This window comes from Pelobates fuscus, chromosome 3, assembly GCF_036172605.1.
Source record: "Pelobates fuscus isolate aPelFus1 chromosome 3, aPelFus1.pri, whole genome shotgun sequence".
NCBI classification, from domain to species: domain Eukaryota; kingdom Metazoa; phylum Chordata; class Amphibia; order Anura; family Pelobatidae; genus Pelobates; species Pelobates fuscus.
Window position 1 is genome coordinate 407,280,504 of NC_086319.1, and position 20,497 is coordinate 407,301,000.

At 36.1% G+C, this 20,497-nt stretch overlaps 1 protein-coding gene across 1 annotated transcript in view; it reads left to right on the top strand.

Moving 5' to 3' along the window:
- LOC134601976 (olfactory receptor 5P66-like) overlaps positions 1–15,881 on the top strand; it is a 37,553-nt gene extending 21,672 nt beyond the window's left edge. The window contains exon 3 of the mRNA XM_063446481.1: positions 14,926–15,881. Within this exon, the coding sequence (XP_063302551.1) occupies positions 14,926–15,881 (956 nt within the window). The remainder of the gene's footprint in view (positions 1–14,925) is intronic.
- Positions 15,882–20,497: the final 4,616 nt, after the last annotated feature.

Genomic DNA, 20,497 nt, shown 5'->3' on the forward strand with positions numbered 1-20,497 from the left:
TAATCTCAATATCTGAGGAAAGTGATTTAGGGGTAAATATTTCAGATGAGTTAAAGGTAGGCAGTAGGCAAATTCAGGACTTCCGCAATTCTGCACTTCAACACTTTGAAAATTCGGCATCTTCGGCACTTCGGCACTTCGACACTTCGGAACTTCGGAATTTCGGAACTTCGGAATTTCGGATCTTCGGCACTTTGGGACTTCTCTTGCAGCCGCTTAGTAGATAACTCCCTAATTCCCACGGTATTAGGGAGTTATCTGCCAAAAGGCTGAAATACCTAAATTGGTCTTTCAGCCAAATTTACTAATACTAAGTAAAAATTACTTAGCATTAGTAAATTATGCCCCTACTCGCTCTACCCCGAGTAGGGGCACCTCTAGTAAACAGTGAGCAGCCTCCCCTATTGCCCCCCCTGGCACCCACCCCTGAGCGGCGGGTGGGGGTCCTAAAGTAAAGTGATGGGGTGACCTATTGTCCTCCCCCCTGGCCCCCACCCCTGAGCGGTGGGTGGTAGCCCAAATTACTAATAAGGGGGGACCTAATGTCCTCCCCCCTGCCCCCACCACTGAGCAGTGGGTGAGGGCCCTAAATACTAATTGGGGTGAGACCTAATGTCCTCCCCCCCAACCCCCACCCCTGAGCGGTGGGTGGGGGCCCTAAATACTAATAGGGGGGACCTAATGTCCTCCCCTCTGACTCCCACCCCTGAGCGGTGGGTGGGGGCCCTAAATACTAATAAGGGGGGAACCTAATGTCCTACACCCTGAGCAGCAGGTGGGGGCCCTAAATACAAATTGGGGGGGACCTAATGTCCTCCCCCCTGGCTCCAACCCCTGAGTGGTGGGTGGGGGCCCTATATTAGAATGAGGGGGGAGGACCTAAAATCCTAAATACAAAATGACCCCCCCTCCCCCAGGTGACTAGGGGTCCCCAAACCCCTACTCACCCCACTCCCCCAAAAAATTAACCCCTACTTACCGCCTCACCCTAAAAATAAATGAGGAGGGACCATTTAACTAAGTACCTGAAAAAAATAAAATAAAACTTAGAATTTGATGTTTTCTTTCTTCTAAAATCTTCTTTTTTCAGCCCCAAAAAGGCCAAATAAAAAGCCATAATAACCGACACACTTTAGAAAAAAAAAAACGAGCGCAAAAAAAATTCCATCTTCACCCATGGAGGGCTCCATGCAGACTGAGCTCTGCAGGGCAGGGGAAGACTTATAAAGCCTTGCCCCACCCTGCAATTAGGCTCAGAGCACTCTGATTGGTGGGTTTAAGCCAACCAATCAGAGTGCTCTGACACGTAAATGAAGAGACTGACAGGTAAGTCTCTACATTTGCCTGCCACAGCACTCTGATTGGTTGGCTTGAAATCCACCAATCAAAGTTCTCTGTGTCAATTTACACAGCGTGGGAAAGCTCTTTGGCATTTCCCCACGCTGTGTAATTTGACTCCTAACACTCTGATTGGTTACTTAATCCACTAATCAGAGTATTATGAGTCAAATTACACAGCGTGGGATTTCAAGCCAACCAATCAGAGTGCTGTGACAGGTAAATGTAGAGACTTACCTGGATGGCTTAAACCCACCAATCAGAGAGCTCTGAGCCTAATTGCAGGGCAGGGCAGGTCAAGGCTTTATAAGCCTTCCCCCACCCTGCAGAGGTCAGTCTGCGTGGAGCCCTCGCTGGGTGAAGATGGATTATTATTTTTTTTGCGTTCGTTTATTTTTTTTATTTTTTTAATGCGTCGGTTATTATGGCTTTTTATTTGGCTTTTTTGGGGGCTGAAAAAAGAAGATTTTAGAAGAAAGAAAACATCAAATGGTAAGTTTTATTTTATTTTTTTCAGGTACTTAGTTAAATGGTCCCCCTGATTATTTTTAGGGTGAGGGGGTAGGTAGGGGTTAATTTTTTGGGAGAGGGGGTGACTAGGGGTTTGGGGACCATGGGGAGGACAATAGGTCTCCCCCTTATTTTAATTTAGGGCCCCCACCCGCCTTTCAGGGGTGGGGGCTGGAGGGGGGCAATAGGTGTCAGGTTAGGAGGGGTAAGGGGGATTTTTTTGTTTTTGTTTTTTGTTTTTTACAGTCACTGTTTAATAGACATTCCCCTGCTTGCGGTATAGCGAGTAGGTGCAAAATGTACTAATACTAAGTAATTTTTACTTAGCATTAGTAAATTTGGCTGAAAGACCAATTCAGGTCTTTCAGCCTTTTAGTAGATAGCTCCGCAATACTGTGGGAATTAGGGAGTTATCTACTTATTCATTCCTGTCATTACACTGACATTCTAAGTAACTTACATTTTAAAATGAATGTGTGTTACTTGATTGTTGTAAGTGTTGCAAATGCTTACAGCTGAATCCTGGCTATGTTTGCATACTTTTTATTTAAAATTGTATACAGTGTAACATTCTTCTTCTTCCACTGGGTAAGTATATTAGTACTTAGGCAATACTGTGCTTCGGAACTTTGGCACCTCAGCACTTCGGAAATTCAGCACTTCGGCACTTCGACACTTCGACACTTCGGCACTTCGACACTTCGGCACTTCGACACTTCGACACTTCGGCACTTCGACACTTCGGAAATTCGGTAATTTCGGAACTTCGGAACTTCGGGACCTTGGTAATTCGGCTATTCGGACATTCAGAAGTGCCCGAATGTCCGAATTGCCTGAAAATTCATCCAAATTCATATTCGGCCCGAAACGAATTGCACATGTCTAGTAGGAAGACAATGTAATAGAGCAGCAGGAAATGCTAGCAGAATGATTGGTTGTATAGGGAGAGGTATAAGTAGTAGAAAGAGGGAAGTGTACATACTATTGTACAGAGTACTGATGAGACCTCACTTGCAGTATTGTACACAGCACTGTTACTATTGAGAGTTCAGAGAAGGGCTACAAAATGGATTCATTGATTTCAGGGTAAAACTTACCAGGAACAGTTAAATTACCTTAACATGTATGGCTTGGAGGAAAGACGAGATGGGGGTATATGTTAGAAACATTTAAACATATAAAAATAATCAACACAGTAAAGGAGGAAAGTATATTTAAAATAAGAAAAACTACCACAACAAGAGGACATAGTCTTAAATTAGAAGGGCAAAGGTTTAAAAATAATATCAGGAAGTATAACTTTTCTGAGAGGGTAGTGGATGCATCTTGTGTCTTGAATAGTGGTTTCTCAATAATAAAAGGTCAATATTCAAATGATTTGCTACTCTTTTTACAATATCATCTAGAAGACTCTACACTAAAGCAATTTTACAGAAATGTGTTACAGTTTTAAGTTTAATACTAATTGAACGATCATTGTTATCATGATTTAATAATAGTTTGTAGTATAACATAGAAACTTGTTACTCTTACCTAAACACCCAAATAAAATATATTTTTAATAATTTTACATTTCAAAAGTTTTCTTATAAATATGTTTTACAATTATGTTTCCTTGATTTGTTGTTTTTTTCAAAAAATATATGAAAATCCAGTTAAGATATTTTAAAACTTGATGATTAACCAGATAATTAACCTGACTTAATTATGGTTTGTTTTCTGTTTCATCAATTCCCTGCAGAGATAATCACAAACACTAAATACAATTCTGGTGCATTGGGATCTCTCCTGCAGTTTGTCGAAAAACTATAAAATGGGCATTGCATCTGCTAAATTTACTTAGAATATCAACAGCCAAAAAAGAAGATTTAAAAAAAAAATATGGTTAATTAAGACATAATTACCTTAGCATATTTTTCAGACCGTCTTAGCATATGGAAAGACAATTCTGTAAGTAAAATAAAAGTTAAACTATTTATTGCTATGTCTGTCAATCTCTATTCTCTTTAAAATTATGTTTTATTAATATTCATATTTTATCAGGCAGAAGAGATAAGCACATTATTAAAAGGGAAATAACCCATCTATGATTTTTCATATTATGTTTTCTTATTATGGATGCCTCATATTTTTAACATGTATTTGTGAATTGTATGAAGAATAACATTTTATGTTGAAATCCAAAACAGTTTATCCTACAACCATATACAATACAATGTTCTAATGTTTAATTGAGTTTGTCTTGTCTGAACTGACTTGTGATGTAATTTGTTAAATTTTAATAGGAACAGGTCATGGGTGATTTTTTTGTTGTATTGTAATTTTTTGATTAAGTTTTGAGTATACATTACACATTAATAAAGTGAATCAAGTGTATGTGTTAATTACAATTGTATGTAATGAAGAGTACATATTTATCTAAAAAGAGCAATTTTAAGAAATACGTATGCATTTAAAGTTTTCTATTTTGAAAAGTCTTAATATGTCTTTCATTCAACCCTCATGCATTTCAACATACATTCATTCAGGACAATATTACTTCTTAATGAATTATAATCTTATGATCATGATAGGGGCAAGTTATTTATATAGAATTTATTCTTTAGTTGCTTTCCTATTAACCCAGGGTGACCAGATTTCATTGTAGGTATCGATATGTTCTTGTGCTAAAAAATAGCCTCGCTCCATATTGCATTGGAAATCAATTTGGTTACAAATTTAAAACCGGCTTATTCCTATTGGCGATTTACACTTTCTTGACATACAGATCTTTGTTGCAAAGGACATATGTGTTATAAGTATCTTATTATTATTGGTATAGTTTGAAAAGTCAAGATTTAATAAAAACATTTGAGGTGAGATTGTTATAATCGCGTTAAACAGTTTAGTAATTAATGAGTTGAGTTGTTTTAAATCATTTAATAGTGAACATTCCCATGAAATATGGTATATATTCCCATTGGAAGTTAAGCATCGCCAGCAGTTGTCAGAGTTTAGAATTGATATCTTGTTTAATTTTGTCGGAACCATATACCTGTGATATAAGAGCTTACAGTGTAATTCAATCAGTGATAAGGAATGCATATCTTTCCTTACTGAACATATACTTGTGAACCAATTATTAGATGTGACATTTCTTTTTATTTTTTTATTCTTTATTTTTGTAATGCATGAACGTATAACACTGTATATGTGGTACCCCGACGGCATTCCACACACTTTTCATTTATGACATTTATAACATTGGGGTACATAGTTAAACTTGCACATTTTTTTTTTCTTATGATTATGAGAGGTCAGCTTTATGGTCAGTAGCTTAGAGGAGTGGTCAACGCTTGAGACAAGGGAGAGTTAAGTAAAGTCATGTAAAGTTATGCATCAAGACTGTCAAACAGGATTTTCAATCAGTGGCAAACAATGGGTCCCTGAGACCTGTTAAGATTTGTAACTGTGCATTTTAAAGTGGTTTGAAAATTACCAAGGTCAATAAGTGAGGTACAAGATGTTGGCATAACATACTGCGAGTAGACTGATAAAATATACTGAACTGGCAGGTTATACATGTTATCTAGTGGATGCATAGTTAAACAAGATTACAAGTTCAAAAATATGTTATTTGTGCAGCACTATGCCACGTTGCTTGCGCTGTGAAATGTTTAAAACCAAAAATGATAATTAAGTAATCAGGCTAAACTTGCGTGTGTCTAATGTGGGACATGGTCTTGCTATTAAGTCCCCTGAGGTTACACTGATACGAGTCCCTCTTTGGCCGGGTCCGGTTTGCAATGATCATTTCCCTCAGTGCGGTGCCATGTGACCTATTCGGTCTCCCGGTCATGGAACTCGGCTTGCAGTGCCTCCTAGTTGGTTCACCTGATATCTCGTTGGTGAGGAGTTATATCCTGCTTTAAATGCCCGTGGATCTCCCCTTGGATGCGGTAGGTAGTCGGGAGTGGGTGGGGACAGTTGGTACCTTGGTGCCCGTGGGGGGTCTTCTCTGAGGCCGCAGGTGCCCGGAGCGGGTCCTTGCTTAGGTTCTGCAGGCTCTTTCGTGGGGTCGGTCTGTATGGGTATGGTGCACGCTTTTTTAGACGCAATTTTTGTTGAGTACGTTTGCCGCCATTTTACACGCTGTTCAGGATCTCATCTGCAGTACGGTGAGATTTCTTTGCCGTAGGTTCACCACTGTTGCATGGGTCTTGAGGCTTGGGCCGGGATAACCCCCACCGGCCCCAGGGGGGGGGGGGGGACGGGGCCTGCTCCATGACCCTGAGGTGAAATTTCTTTTTAATATAGTTTTCCCATTTTATAAGGGAGATTTTTTTTTTAAATTTATGTTTATTAAGGATTTTTGAGATTTGTCTTTTCCCCACTACACATTTAATCAGATTTGAAAATGGATGTATGATTAAACTGTTTTTCTTACTAAGATAGTTTTTGATTCTTAAATACATGAAAAGTTATCTGTGGAAGTAGACCATACTTCAGTTGAAGAGTGAAGAGTGGTATAAATTCATCCTGTGCCCACAAGTCTGAAATATATGATATTCCACACTGTATCCAATTTAATATGTGTAAGTCCTCAATCTCATAGGAAAGAACTGTGATAGGAGAATCAAAGAGAATAATATCAACTATTTTAATTTTTTTTCAACTTTTTGATCATCTGAATGACATTTAGTATAAATGGATTTGTAGGATTAGAGACAAGAGTTTAGATAAGTTGTAAGTTGAAATAAAGTAAGGCATGGGGGTTTACCCATTGAAGAGCATGGGATATCATAGTTATATTGTATAATTAAACAGATCTGGATAACTTAATGCCCCCGTGTCTATTTTCCCTTTTTAGAATAGCTTGTGATATCCTAGGTCTTTTATCCCTCCAAATGTTTAAATAGAATGAAGTTTGAAATTTCTGAATAATATTAGAAGAGACTTTCAAAGGGATTACGCTAAATAAGTAGAGTACTTTCGGAACAATGTAGGCATTCACTACGTTAATTTGACCTAGCCAGAAATTTTAGTTTTTGCTTTATTTCCTTCAGAAGATCTTTGTAATTAATTTCACTAATATTAGTGAAGTCAAATGCTATCTTAATGCCAAGGTATTAATACGTAATACATTTTTATCCCAGTCAAATTTGTCTAAGTTTTTAAGGTTTTCCAATTTTGCTGGCAGTAAGTTGAGCATTAATATTTGCGTTTTAGATAGGTTAAATTTTAAGCTTGAATAATAAGAATATAAAATGTTCTGGTTTAAATAGCGTCAAACAAACATACCGTATATACTCGAGTATAAGCCCAGTTTTTCAGCACATTTTTTGTGCTGAAAAACCCCAACTCGGCTTATACTCGAGTCAATTGTCTGTATTATGGCAATTTACATCGCCATAATACAGACAATGGGGGCTGTGGGGGCTGCAGAGAGATGTTACTTACCTCTCCTGCAGCTCCTGTCAGCTCTCTCCTCCTCCGCCGGTCTGTTCAGCTCTTCTGTCAGCGAGATTTACACTGGGAGCTGACCGAGGTGCTGAACGGACCGGCGGAGGAGGAGAGAGCTGACAGGAGCTGCAGGAGAGGTAAGTAACATCTCTCTGCAGCCCCCACAGCCCCCTCCTACACAGTGCCCATCCACTGGACCACCAGGGAAGGAGAGCCCCCCTCCCTGGCCAGCTAGCAAGCAGGGAGGGGGGACGAAAAAAATTATATATATTAATAATAATACAAAAATAATAATAATAATATAAAAAATAATAATAAAATAAAAAAATAATAATAAAATTGTTTTAATGAAACAAAAAAATATATTAAAATAATAATTAGAAAATAAAAATGCCCACCCCCCACCAAGGCTCTGCATCACACACACACACACACACACACACTGCATTCATACACACACACTGCACTCATACACACACACTGCATTCATACACACACACTGCATTCATGCACACTGCACTCATACACACACTGCACTCATACACACACTGCACTCATACACACAGCATTCTCATACATACACACTGCATTCATACACACTATGCATTCTCATACATACACACTGCATTCATATACATACACACTGCATTCATATACACACTGCACTCATACACACACTGCACTCATACACACACTGCACTCATACACACACACTGCATTCTCATACATACACACTGCATTCTCATACACACACTGCATTCATTATATACACACACTGTAAATAAATATTCAATTAATATAATTTTTTTAGGATCTAAATTTATTTAGAAATTTACCAGTAGCTGCTGCATTTCCCACCCTAGTCTTATACTCGAGTCAATAAGTTTTCCCAGTTTTTTGGGGTAAAATTAGGGGCCTCGGCTTATATTCGGGTCGGCTTATACTCGAGTATATACGGTAATCCACATACAGAGTTATCTTATGGTTAAAATTATGGGCTTGTATTCTATATATTTTAGGATTGTTTCTAATCATTACTGCTAGTGGTTCGATTGAAAAAACATATAGGAGCGGAACTAGAGGATATCCCTGCCTGGTCCCGTTGTTAATGGGGAACTAGTCAGGTCTTATTAATGGACCAATTACTCTAGCTTGTGGTTTAGAATATAAAAGCATTGTATTGTGTTTAAATTGGCCAACTATCCCAAATATTGTTAGATCTGAATCCAGAAAGTTTCATGTAACTCTATTGCATCAATAGCCAAAAAGGCAATTTCAATGTTAGTTTGCTTGACTCATAGAAACATAGAAACATAGAAACATAGAATGTGACGGCAGATAAGAACCATTCGGCCCATCTAGTCTGCCCAGTTTTCTAAATACTTTCATTAGTCCCTGGCCTTATCTTATAGTTAGGATAGCCTTATGCCTATCCCACGCATGCTTATACTCCTTTACTGTGTTAACCTCTACCACTTTAGCTGGAAGGCTTTTCCATGCATCCACTACCCTCTCAGTAAAGTAATACTTCCTGATATTATTTTTAAACCTTTGTCCCTCTAATTTAAGACTATGTCCTCTTGTTGTGGTAAACAATTATCTAATCCAGGAGGTACTGGAATACGAGGTTTATTTCGATAATCTGCCTAGGAGCAATCGTCAATCCGATGCGGATAGAATAGTAAACCGGAGACATCTACTTATATGGGTGAGATTAAAAGGTGGCTGAAGAAGAAAAGCTAAGGACAATTCCCATACCGGGAGTCGAACCCGGGCAGCCTGGGTAAAACCAGGAATCCTAACCGCTAGACCATATGGGAAGCTCTGACTCTATAAATAAGATTAAGAATTTTCCTTGTAATATCAATTGGAGATCTACTCTGAATAAATCCAGATTGTTTTTTATATTTAAGGTCCGAGATCATGATTTTCAGTCTCTCAGCTAGGATTTAAAGATCTAAATTTAAGAGGGAAATTGGTCTGTAATTATTGGTATATGAAACATCCTTTCCAAGTTTCTTTATAGGAATGATTGAAGCCTGTAACAGTTCACTATGAATATCTCTATTATTGGATATACATGAAAAGTATATCTTCTAATTTTTGATAAAAGGGAGATGAGTAGCCATCTGGGCCAGGTGATATTTCTGTTTTTAAATTTTTACTCGTATTTCTTATTTCTATCAAAGAGAAAGGTCTATTTAATTTTGCTTGTTTATCATTTGATATTTTAGGAAGTTTTAAAGAATTCAATAATTAATTAAATAGCTATCTGCAGAGTTACAGTCGTTTAGATTATATAAAGAACTGTAATAGTCTGCAAAGGCCTTTGCTATTCCTCTAGGAGATGTATAACTAACCTTATTTACAATTATTTTCTTTATTATATTGTTTTTATTGTGTTGAAGTTTTCTCGTTAGTGCTTTTCCCACTTATTTTCAGAGTACCATTTATGTTTGAAAAATTTGATTGACTTGTTGATCTTATCATATTTAATTATTTTCTTTTCTTTTTTTTAGATTTTTTTAAAATTTGAGCCAAAATATCAGAATATATAGTAACAATATTTTGTCTTTCTAAAAATTCTAATTTAATATGAAGTTCAGACAAAGGTGCCTCATTTTTTTATGATTGGATGCTATCTTTATAATAATTCCTCATGTAGAATTTAAATGCACACCATAATGTTTGTTGATTTTCTTCAGCTGTCTGATTGGTAGAAATAAATTATTGTGCAGCTTTTCTCAGATATTCTAGATTGTTAGGGTTATTTAATAGATTCTTATTTTGCCTCCAGTTATTTTGAGTTTTATATTCTGAATTGTTCTTTATTTCTAAATGGATAGGTGCATGGTCAGACCACGTGATCTGACCCATTTTTGTGGCTAGTACGCTATCTAGATCTTAGGCCTCATAAAAAAATAAAAATCTATCCTCAATAACATTGGTGTACATAAAAAAATAGTATATTCTCTCTCGCTAGGATGTTGTAATCTCCAACGGTCAAAAAAGAGAATTTTGAGTAATACAATTTTGTAAATTAAGGTCCTAAAATTGCTTATAGTTTTCTTGTTGCTAACTTTCCCTTTAGATTTATCCATACGTGTTTCAACTGTACAGTTAAAATCCCCATCCCAAATTAATTTGCCAGTAATTAGATTGTCTACTTTCTGCATCAGCTCATTCAAAAATGTAATTTGAAAAAGGTTTGGGGAATATATTTTCACCACTGTATATGGTACAACATTGATCTTAGCAATCAGAATAACATACCTCCCATTGGTATCTTCCTCATGAAACATATATTCAACTTAATATCAAACCAAGAAATAAAGTGTGCTGTGCCTTTAAAAACATGCCATCAATTTCTGTGCACTCAAATTTCCATAAAAAGTGTAAAAATATAGTGTAATATTGTTTAAACACCAAATAAATATAGAACCAGATATGTGTATAGCATTCACAAACAAGAAGCAGGTAAAATACTGCTTAGGCTATATGCGCTTTGTATATATTTATCCAGCCTTGTCTGTAGAAAGATGATGGACAGTCGAAATTCAATGAAAACAGTCTTTATTCTTTAAAATAAGAAACACATGTCTCAAGACTCTTCGTCTCACCAAGGCCTCAATCGAACTTGCAAAAGTCCTCGTATTGCCAGTTTCCGGCACCCCTGGATTCCCGGGCTGTAGCGTTCACACCGTAGTGTTCATTAATAAAAAAAAAAAGGATTTTATCACTTGTTTTACTAGGAATGTGATATATTTATCAATATGCCCATGTGGGTTACAGTATATTGGACGAACAATACGTCCATTACATAAAAGGATAGCTGCGCACGTTAACAATATTGAGAAAGAATAAGAGCAACATAATGTTTCAGCACATTTTTAAAAATGTCACTATATGGATCCGAGTGGCTTAACATTCCTAAGCATTCAAAATGTAAAAAAAGCTTGGAAGGGTGGTAATCATATTCAAAATATAGGAAAAGATGAAATTAAGTGGGTGTATAGATTAAATACTTTAACACCATATGGACTGAATATTGAGTTTGATATTTTTCATTTTTATATAGTTTTTGTTATATCTATAATTTTTTTGATAACTCTTTTAGTATAAAATTATTTTTATATTGTATTTTACTTATCTTCTTGTTTATTTCTCCTAATGGTATATTGAAATAAAGTGTTTTTGTATGTAAGTGTTGTATTTTTATCTTTGGTGTACAGCTTTTTTAATTATTTCCCCTTATATGCATCATGGAATGAATATATTTTAAATACGTGGCTAACATGAGGCACGCCCACTGGGCTGCTTTAAATATTGATGGACACAGACCGAGGGACGTGATTTGAGGAAGCTCCAGGAGTGGCGAAATTCGTTGTCACGCCGTATGTAGTTACCTATGCACACAATTACGCTACATTGAGGACGTCATCAGTATGGGAATCCAGGAGTGCTGGCAACTGGCAATACGATGACTTTTGCAAGCTCGACTGAGGGATTGGTGAGACGGAGAGTCTTGAGACGTGTGTTTTTTATTTTAAAGAATAAAGATTGTTTACATTGAATTTCGGCTGTCCATCATTTTTCTTCAGACAAGGCTGGATAAATATATACAAAGCACATATAGCCTGGGCAGTCTTTTACCTGCTCCTTGCTTGAGAGTTCTATACACATATCTGGTTCTATATTTATTTGGTGTTTAAACAATATTACACTATATGTTTTTATGTTTTTTCTTTCATGTTGAAATCTGCATATTGCAAGTATAATATTTTTATATGTATAGTCTATTGAAAAAACAATAGGCACTTTAAATAATGGTTTGCACATATATGCTAATGAAAAATTGAACTTTAAATGAATTCACACGTTGATGTGTTATTTGCACAATATTGAAGCACTTTATTTCTTGGTTTGATATTTTCTATTTAGTGTTTTGTAGATCTGAATACACGGATAAGGTGCTGCTATTTTATTTAAAAAAATGATAGTGTAAATTTCACAGTTAGTGCCATATACACTTGTCATTTTTGTTTTTTTGTATATATTCAAACTTAAGTTCGTTTGACAAAATTATAGCAACACCTTTTTCTTTTTCACCAAGTTCATGAAAGGTATAAATTATCGGATATCTTTTGTAATTCCAACAACCGCCTGTTTTAGCTGACCAATGTGTCTCTTGAAGGAATATAATATCCACTTTGTTCTCTATCAAGAATCCATAAAGGGAACCTCTTTTTTTGGGGTGAATTTAATCCCTGAGAGTTCAAGGAAACCAGATTTAAAGCCATCTACTAATTTCAATTGCCCCACTGATCTGATTTTGGCCATATTGGTGTGCATAGTCCTGACTAAACACATAACATACACACCCCTCATTCATACTAATCAACAAGCTAAGGCAAAAAATCATTTGCTATAAGCTCAAATCCTACTGCCATCGCAGGAATAGAATATCTAGGGGCATGAAGAATAGTGTCCCTTAATCCTACTGTTAATCTATAATATAATGGAGAAAAAAAAACTGTAAGTATCTCAAAATAGTAAAGCTTTCCCTATTTTAATACATTTATTTTCTAATCATTCCCTTGTTTTTTAACTTTTCCCTTAATGACTTGTTAGTTTTTTCCCCTCTAAATAGTGAACAATGAATTATTTAAGGAATGATCCCACTCAAGATCCGAGTATATGTGTATGTATGTGGAGTATAATTTAAGATCTTGTAAATATAAGTGCTCTTTTTACAAAAAGGAAAACAAATATTCGTATGAATCTAGAGATTCCTATTTGCAAATTTTCCTATTCTTCTCTAATCTAGGAACCTTAGGGTAGTGTTTCTCTCCCATTATTATTATTATATTATTATTATTAAAGTTCCATGTTAGTGTGATGCTACTATTTCTGCTATACATGAACACGGGTTAATTTTTTTTATGTTTTATTGGATGTTGTAAATTGTCTTTAATTAAGCTTTACATCTGCTTTGCAGACAGAGCAGTTTATCTTCATTTGCAATGTTTACCATGACTTTGCCTTGTCTGAACTTATTATTAAATCGTTGATTGAAATACAAAGTTTAAACTTATTATGTTAAATCTTGATGATGAAAAATGTAATAGTTTATCCATAAAATTCAACACAATGTGGTGTCCCCCGTAAATGATTTTTGACCTATAGGGCTGTATCAATGTGAATCTATCTCTATTTTATAAGGATGTATCGGGCTATATCAACCTGATTCCATAACCCTCTTTTAGGGCTGCATCAGGTACCTGATACCTGTTTGTGCATGCAGTTTGAGCAGGCTATAGCAGATGTGAGTAGGCTGCTCTTGCCAAGGCTGTGTTTCTCCAGGCTCTTCTCACTCACAATACGTATCACATACCTGCTCTCTGACAATTATAATTAAAGTGACATTACTACTAGAGATGACCCGAACAGTTTGCCGGCGAACATAGCTTGTTCGCGGTCGCCGCGGCGGGCGAACATATGCGATGTTCGGTCCGCCCCCTATTCGTCATGGAGGTGGGAGGGTCTGGGAGGGAGGGTCTGCTGCTGATTGGCTGGAATGTGTCTGCTGACTGTGAGGTACAGGGTCAAAGTTTACTCAATGATGATGAATAGGGGGCGGACCGAAGATCGCATATGTTCGCCCGCCGCGGCGACCCCGAACAAGCTATGTTCGCAGGCGAATAGTTCCCGGCGAACTGTTAGGGACATCTCTAATTACTACCTAAAACCTCCTCAAATATTTACCTGTGGTTATCTGTGATTAGTGGAATTAGTGTAGGACCCACCGATCTTTGGGTACTTTTAAATAGTGGTGGGCTTAACACAATATGACCATATGGTGGAACTGAATATGCATAGTTTAAGTAGCCTTATAAGATAAAAATATATATTTTTATGTGTGTGCTGGTCCCTAATCTGTATTATGTATAAATGTTGGTCACTATGGCAGCATTCCTGCAAAATGCATGTTCCGGGTGTGTCCCCAATTTCCTTTTGTCTTTATTATAGGAGTTTATTATATATATTCTTAAGGAGAAGTATATATGTGGGGTGTGCTTTCACATTATTTGTTTTGGATTATTCTTTGTTTGAATTATTTTCAGGGATTAGTTCACAGGTGATATAGCAGCACATATTTTACTTTAGCAAATGAACAGTATTGACATTAGCCAACTCAGAGCTTTATTTCTGGGCTGGCTAATGATACCCCTACTACTGGCTAATGACAACTCAGTTACACCTTCAGCATCAAAGAAAAATAATACGCATACAGGGTCCAGGCTTCATGAGCACTTCATATCACTAATGTAGTCCTGGTGCTTAAAGTTTTGACAAATTGCAATTTGGATGAAACCTAATATTCAGGCCTAACATACTATGCAATAATCAAATGAGGGACAGATGACCAATTGGAAAAATTAGAATCAATAAAATACTAAAATTAAGAGAGAAAAAACTATCAGTTTTAGCAGAAGATTTCAGTGTTTACTAATGCAAAGGGACAAAAAGAATATATCTTGATTTAGACATGACTGGGCTTTATATACTATATATTGGTCATTTTCACCATGTTGTTATTGTTGTGTAACACCCTGTATAACATCTTTTTTATAGGAAATAATGCTATGAGGCCCACTTGTGACAACCAGACTGAAGTAGCAGAGTTTGTTCTATTGGGGTTTGGACATCTGCACAAGCTCAAAATTCTGCTCTTTACTCTGTTTCTACTAATCTACTCTGTGATACTGGGTGGAAATCTGCTCATCGTACTATTGGTGACCACCACTGACCATCTCAATGTTCCAATGTTTTACTTCCTGAAGCACTTGTCCCTCTCTGATATAGTTCTTACAACAGATATCATACCTTTATTGCTTGATGTCACAATAAAGGAGGAGAGGACACTATCAGTTGCTGGCTGTTTAACTCAACTCTACATTTTTGCGGTTGCTGGTTACGCACAATGTTTTCTTCTTGCAGTGATGTCCTATGACCGGTTACTGGCCATATGTAACCCGCTTAAATATGCATTAATAATGAGTCCGAACGTTTGCCTGCAATTGGTAGTTGGCCCCTGGTTGTCATTTATAACTCTGCTTTTAAGTGAAATGATTTTATTTTGCCAGTTACAATTTTGTGGGCAAAATTACATCGATCATTTCTTCTGTGAATTTGGTCCTCTGGTGAATTTGGCTGTTTCAGACACGTCAGTTTTGAGGATGTTAGATGCATTTTTCTCCATTCCACTAATTTTTTTCCCATTTGTTTTTATTGTAATTACATATGTTTTAATTTTCTTCTCCATCATGAAAATTACATCTTTAACAGGAAGGAGCAAGTTCTTCTCCACTTGTTTTTCCCATCTGATCTCTGTGTGCACCTATTATGTGACTCTGGTCATAGTTTATATAATTCCATCTGGGGAAGATGCTTTCGATTTAAATAAGTTCAGATCATTGTTGTACATGGTAGTGACTCCACTAATGAATCCCATTATATACAGCTTGAGGAACACTGAAATTAGGATAGCAATCCAAAAATTACTTATGTTTAATTGTGTAACCTATTGACAATAATGAATAAATATCATCAAGGTAACACGATATTGCTGAGAACTACTACATTTAAAACATGTCTCACTGCCATATATTAACCCCTTCCATTTGTGCATCATGATTACAGGAGCTAACATTTTTAATTTTAAATTAGAGCAAAATAAAATCTGGTCCCCACTTTTTGGCCCTGCAATCCTTATTTAGAAGTACAGATGTTTTTATAAGTCAAAATGCGTAACTGCATTTTGATAATCATGGAGTGGGAAGACAGAGGGCAATGAACACAAGTGAGAAGACAACAGCAACACAACCTGCAAGAAATGTCTGGAATCTCCTGCATAGTGCAGACTACAGTTTATTGCTGTAAGTGTACTTCCTGTGCCATTTAACCCTTCAGGAGACATCATTTTTACTTTCCGTTATAATATATAGGATACTGAATCCTCTGCATCTTTGCAAATTCCACCTGTATCACTAAAAGTAGTTATAACAAAGAATTTTTTACTTATTTATGTATTTTTTATTTTATTTCTGTGATATAATTGTATTTTTCCTGTCTATTATATATCAAATCCATAGAATGTGACGCCAGATAAGAAGCCTTCGGCCCATCTAGTCTGCCCAATTTTCCAAATACTTTCATTAGTCCCTGGCTTTATCATATTTGTTTGATAGAATTACCTTCAGTATCTAAAACCGTCTATTTCACTGTATTTCTGTAAAAAGTCAATAAATTTTTTTTTTTTATACTCAAAATAGTTATGCAACCAATGTTTAAAACAAAGTGTACTAATATTTGAACTTCACAGGGAAGGCTGAAGAAAACAGAAACTTGATTTCGATCTGTAAGCAATTTCTAAGGGATATTATTTTGCACACTTAGAGATGGAAAACATAATAAAACAGTCAGGCGATATTCACTAAAGTGATAATTGTTAGGAATTCAAAGTGAATTCAAATTAAATTTAAAATTGAAGGCCAGCGCAGCCAAACTGGAAAATTATTACATTTAGCTATGCTCCCAGTTTGGCTAATTAACTGTGAAATTCACTTTGATTTAATTTTCATTTCCCACCAATTCTCACTTTAGTGTATAATGCTGACAATCCTCAATATTTATAGGAGTTCTGTGTTGGACCCTGCACATTCTCTTAGATTATTGTTTTTTTTTTTATTTCTATTAATATTTATTTTTCATTTTAGATAAAAAATTACATACATATCCATTTAACACGCTTACAAAGAGAAAAATAGAAAGAAGCAAGTTTGATATACTATCAAAAGTTAAACATTATACATACAGTATATGCATACACTTCCCTCTTTACTTTCCCTTTTCACTCATTTTTCCTTCCTTTCTAGTTACATAATCCGCAAAAGAAAGGAAAAAAAAAAAAAAAAAGCCAGAGAAATACATTCAAAAGACTCTACATACACTTCCTCTTGTGGTTACTACCTTGCCTTAGTGAGATTGACATTTAGGGGGGAGGGGGGGGTTAATTTTGAGTGTTAAAGTATCTATTCCAAGGGGCCCAGATCTCGTTGTAATTCTCTTTGGAAACTTTATTTGTTACTATGCCAGCTTCCATCCTTCCTTGATAGTCCACTTGTATGCAAATATCATGCCAATCTAACGGGCCCATAGTTCTCCAATTTCTAGCCATTACTAATTTAATTGCCATAAAGATATGTATCATTAGGATTTTAAATTTTATCTTGACCCTTGGCATATCTAAGTGAAACAAGAACATTTGAGCCGTGATAACAGTTTGTGCTTTCAAAATAAAATTTACCAAATCAGACAAAATTATTTTCATAGGTTTCAACTCCTCACAGTTCCACCATATATGAGGGAATGTGCCTAGTTCCCTGCCACATCTCCAGCAATCTGGTAGAAGTGTGGGTTGAAATCTGTGAAGGCGTGTTGGTACCAGGTACCATCGGTATACTAGTTTAAAGTATACTTCCCGTACGTTTACCCCATGTATGTGTCTTTTAACTAATTTTAGGCCCGAAAGCCAGTCTTCGACCGGCATAGAAAAATGGAGTTCTTGCTCCCATTTAATCATTGCTGTCACTTTGTCTATTTGGGTTTGTCTCCTTATGAATTGATTAAATCTGGAGGCAATTTTCTTCCTATAATGAGATAGTGTAAACTGATCTATTGGAGAAGATTCCGAAAAAGTCTTTCCCATAATAAAAGATTTTATTCTTAAGTAATTAAATATTTCTTTGGGAGGGAGATTATATTTAGACTGTAGTATTGGGAATGGCCATATTTTATTGTCCTCTAATAGTTCCGTAAATCTTACAATTCCGCAGTTTTCCCATACTTGAATATTTATATCTTTTATGTAATATTTTAAACAGGTTAATGGGGCATTTCTTGATATATGATTGGTACCATATTTTTTCTTTAGATGTTTTACTATATATATCATTGTGTTGTTCATTGGGTTGTTAGATTTTATATTTTTTACAAATTCATTGTCGCACCACAAAAGAAATAGTGGTTCGATATTACCAAAATCCGATTTTTCGATTTCTAACCAAATTGGTCTTGATGTTGTAAGGTTATCACACTTAAATAAGTGTGCAACCATATTATTTATATAGAGTTTTTGTATATCCGGAAAGGATACTCCCCCTTCACTCCAGTGTCTCTGTAAGATTTCCAGTGACACTCTAGGTCGCCTATCCTGCCAGATATAATCTGTTATTTGTTTCTGGAGACCGCGTATCGTCAGGGGGGACACCCTCAGCGGGAGGTTACCAAATAAAAATGTCAATTTAGGGAGTAGGTAAGAATTTATTGCCTCAATTCTCCCCAACCAGGACAATTCTAGCCCCCTCCAATTTTTTAGAGTATTCCTAAATTGGGTTGCAATTTCTGTGTAATTAAGTTCTCCGATTTCGCTGAATTCCAAAGATAGTCTTACCCCTAAATACTTTATATTACTAACTTCCCAGTCACAATTAAATTCCTTTTTAAGCATATTTTCCCCAGGCCTGCTTAGGCCTTTTGTCAGAATTTGGGTTTTCTTTATATTTAGTTTGTAGCCAGAAATTTTTCCATATTCTTTAATGAGACAGAATGTGGCTGGAATAGATCTGATGGGGTCCGTAAGGGACAGCAGAACATCAACTGCATAAAGTGTAATTCTATTCTCCTTTGTGTTCACCATTAACCCGCTGATACCCTCACTCTGTCTAATCGCAGCTGCCAAAGGCTCTATAGAAAGAATATATAAAAGGGGTGCCAATGGGCAGCCCTGTCGTGTCCCGTTTCTAATTGGGAACCAATTTGATTGAAACAAAAATCCTGTTACTCTGGCTTGAGGATCTTTATATAGTGCCATTGTACATTCCTTATATAAACCTTCTATGCCGAAGGCCTTCAGGACCTCTTCCAGATATTTCCAATTTACTCGGTCGAAGGCCTTCTCGGCGTCGAGGGTAACCAAAGCAAAAGGGGACGAACTTTGACTTGCATGGTATAAAACATTCAATAACTTCCTGATATTATCAGACGTACCTCTACCTTCTACAAACCCGCTCTGATCTATATGTACAATATCTGGTATAGTTCTTTTGAGTCTATCTGCCAAAATTCTTGAATAGACTTTAATGTCTAAGTTAATAAGAGAAATTGGTCTGTAGTTTGACGTATATATTGGATCCTTATCTGGTTTAGGGATTGGAATTATAGAAGCCTGAAGCATTTCTGCTGGAATAACTTTGAGAGTGGCGAATTCATTAAATGTCTTCAATAGGTATGGGGAAATTATGCCATTGAGTTTTTTATAAAAGATTGATGAAAAGCCGTCTGGGCCTGGGGCTTTACCAGCTATTAATGCATTAATGGTGTTACTAATCTCCTGTATGGAGAATGGCATGTTTAGCTGGTTTAATTTCTCAGTGGTTATTTTTGGCAAATTTAGTTTATCCAAAAAACGCTGTATTTCCCCTTCTGACGGGTCATTATATTTTAAGTTGTATAGACTTTTATAATATTCTTCAAATGCATTAGCTATTTGAGTTGGCGAAATACATTTTTTGTTTCCAGCTATTATAGATTTTATAGATTGAAGTTTATTTTTGTTTTTTAATTTATTTGTGAGATTCTTCCCTGTTTTATTATTTCCATAATACCATCCTTGCTTTAATATTAGCATTGCTTTATTAATTTTCTCTTGATTTTTTACTAGGATTTTTTTTCTAATCTCCTTAATATCCTCCAAGATATTATGATCTAGAGTAGTCTTATGAAGATGTTCCAGTTTTGCCAGATCTATATTAAGCTCATTCAGCTCTCTGCCTTTCTTTTTTTTTATGTTAGCACCCAGTTTAATAAGACATCCTCTCATGTACGATTTAAATGTACACCACAACATAGCATTAGAAACATCCCCGGTATCGTTATTTTCAAAAAACTCTTTAGCCTGAATGCTCAGTTCTTCTACATTGATTTCTGAATTTAATAGAGATTCGTTTAATCTCCATCTGTCTCTGCTTTTATATTCGGGATTATTTTTTATAACTAAGCATACTGGTGCATGGTCGGACCATGTTATAGGTCCAATCGTCACTTTATTTATTCGTTCCAGAGTGCCTGCCCTGACCAAGAAATA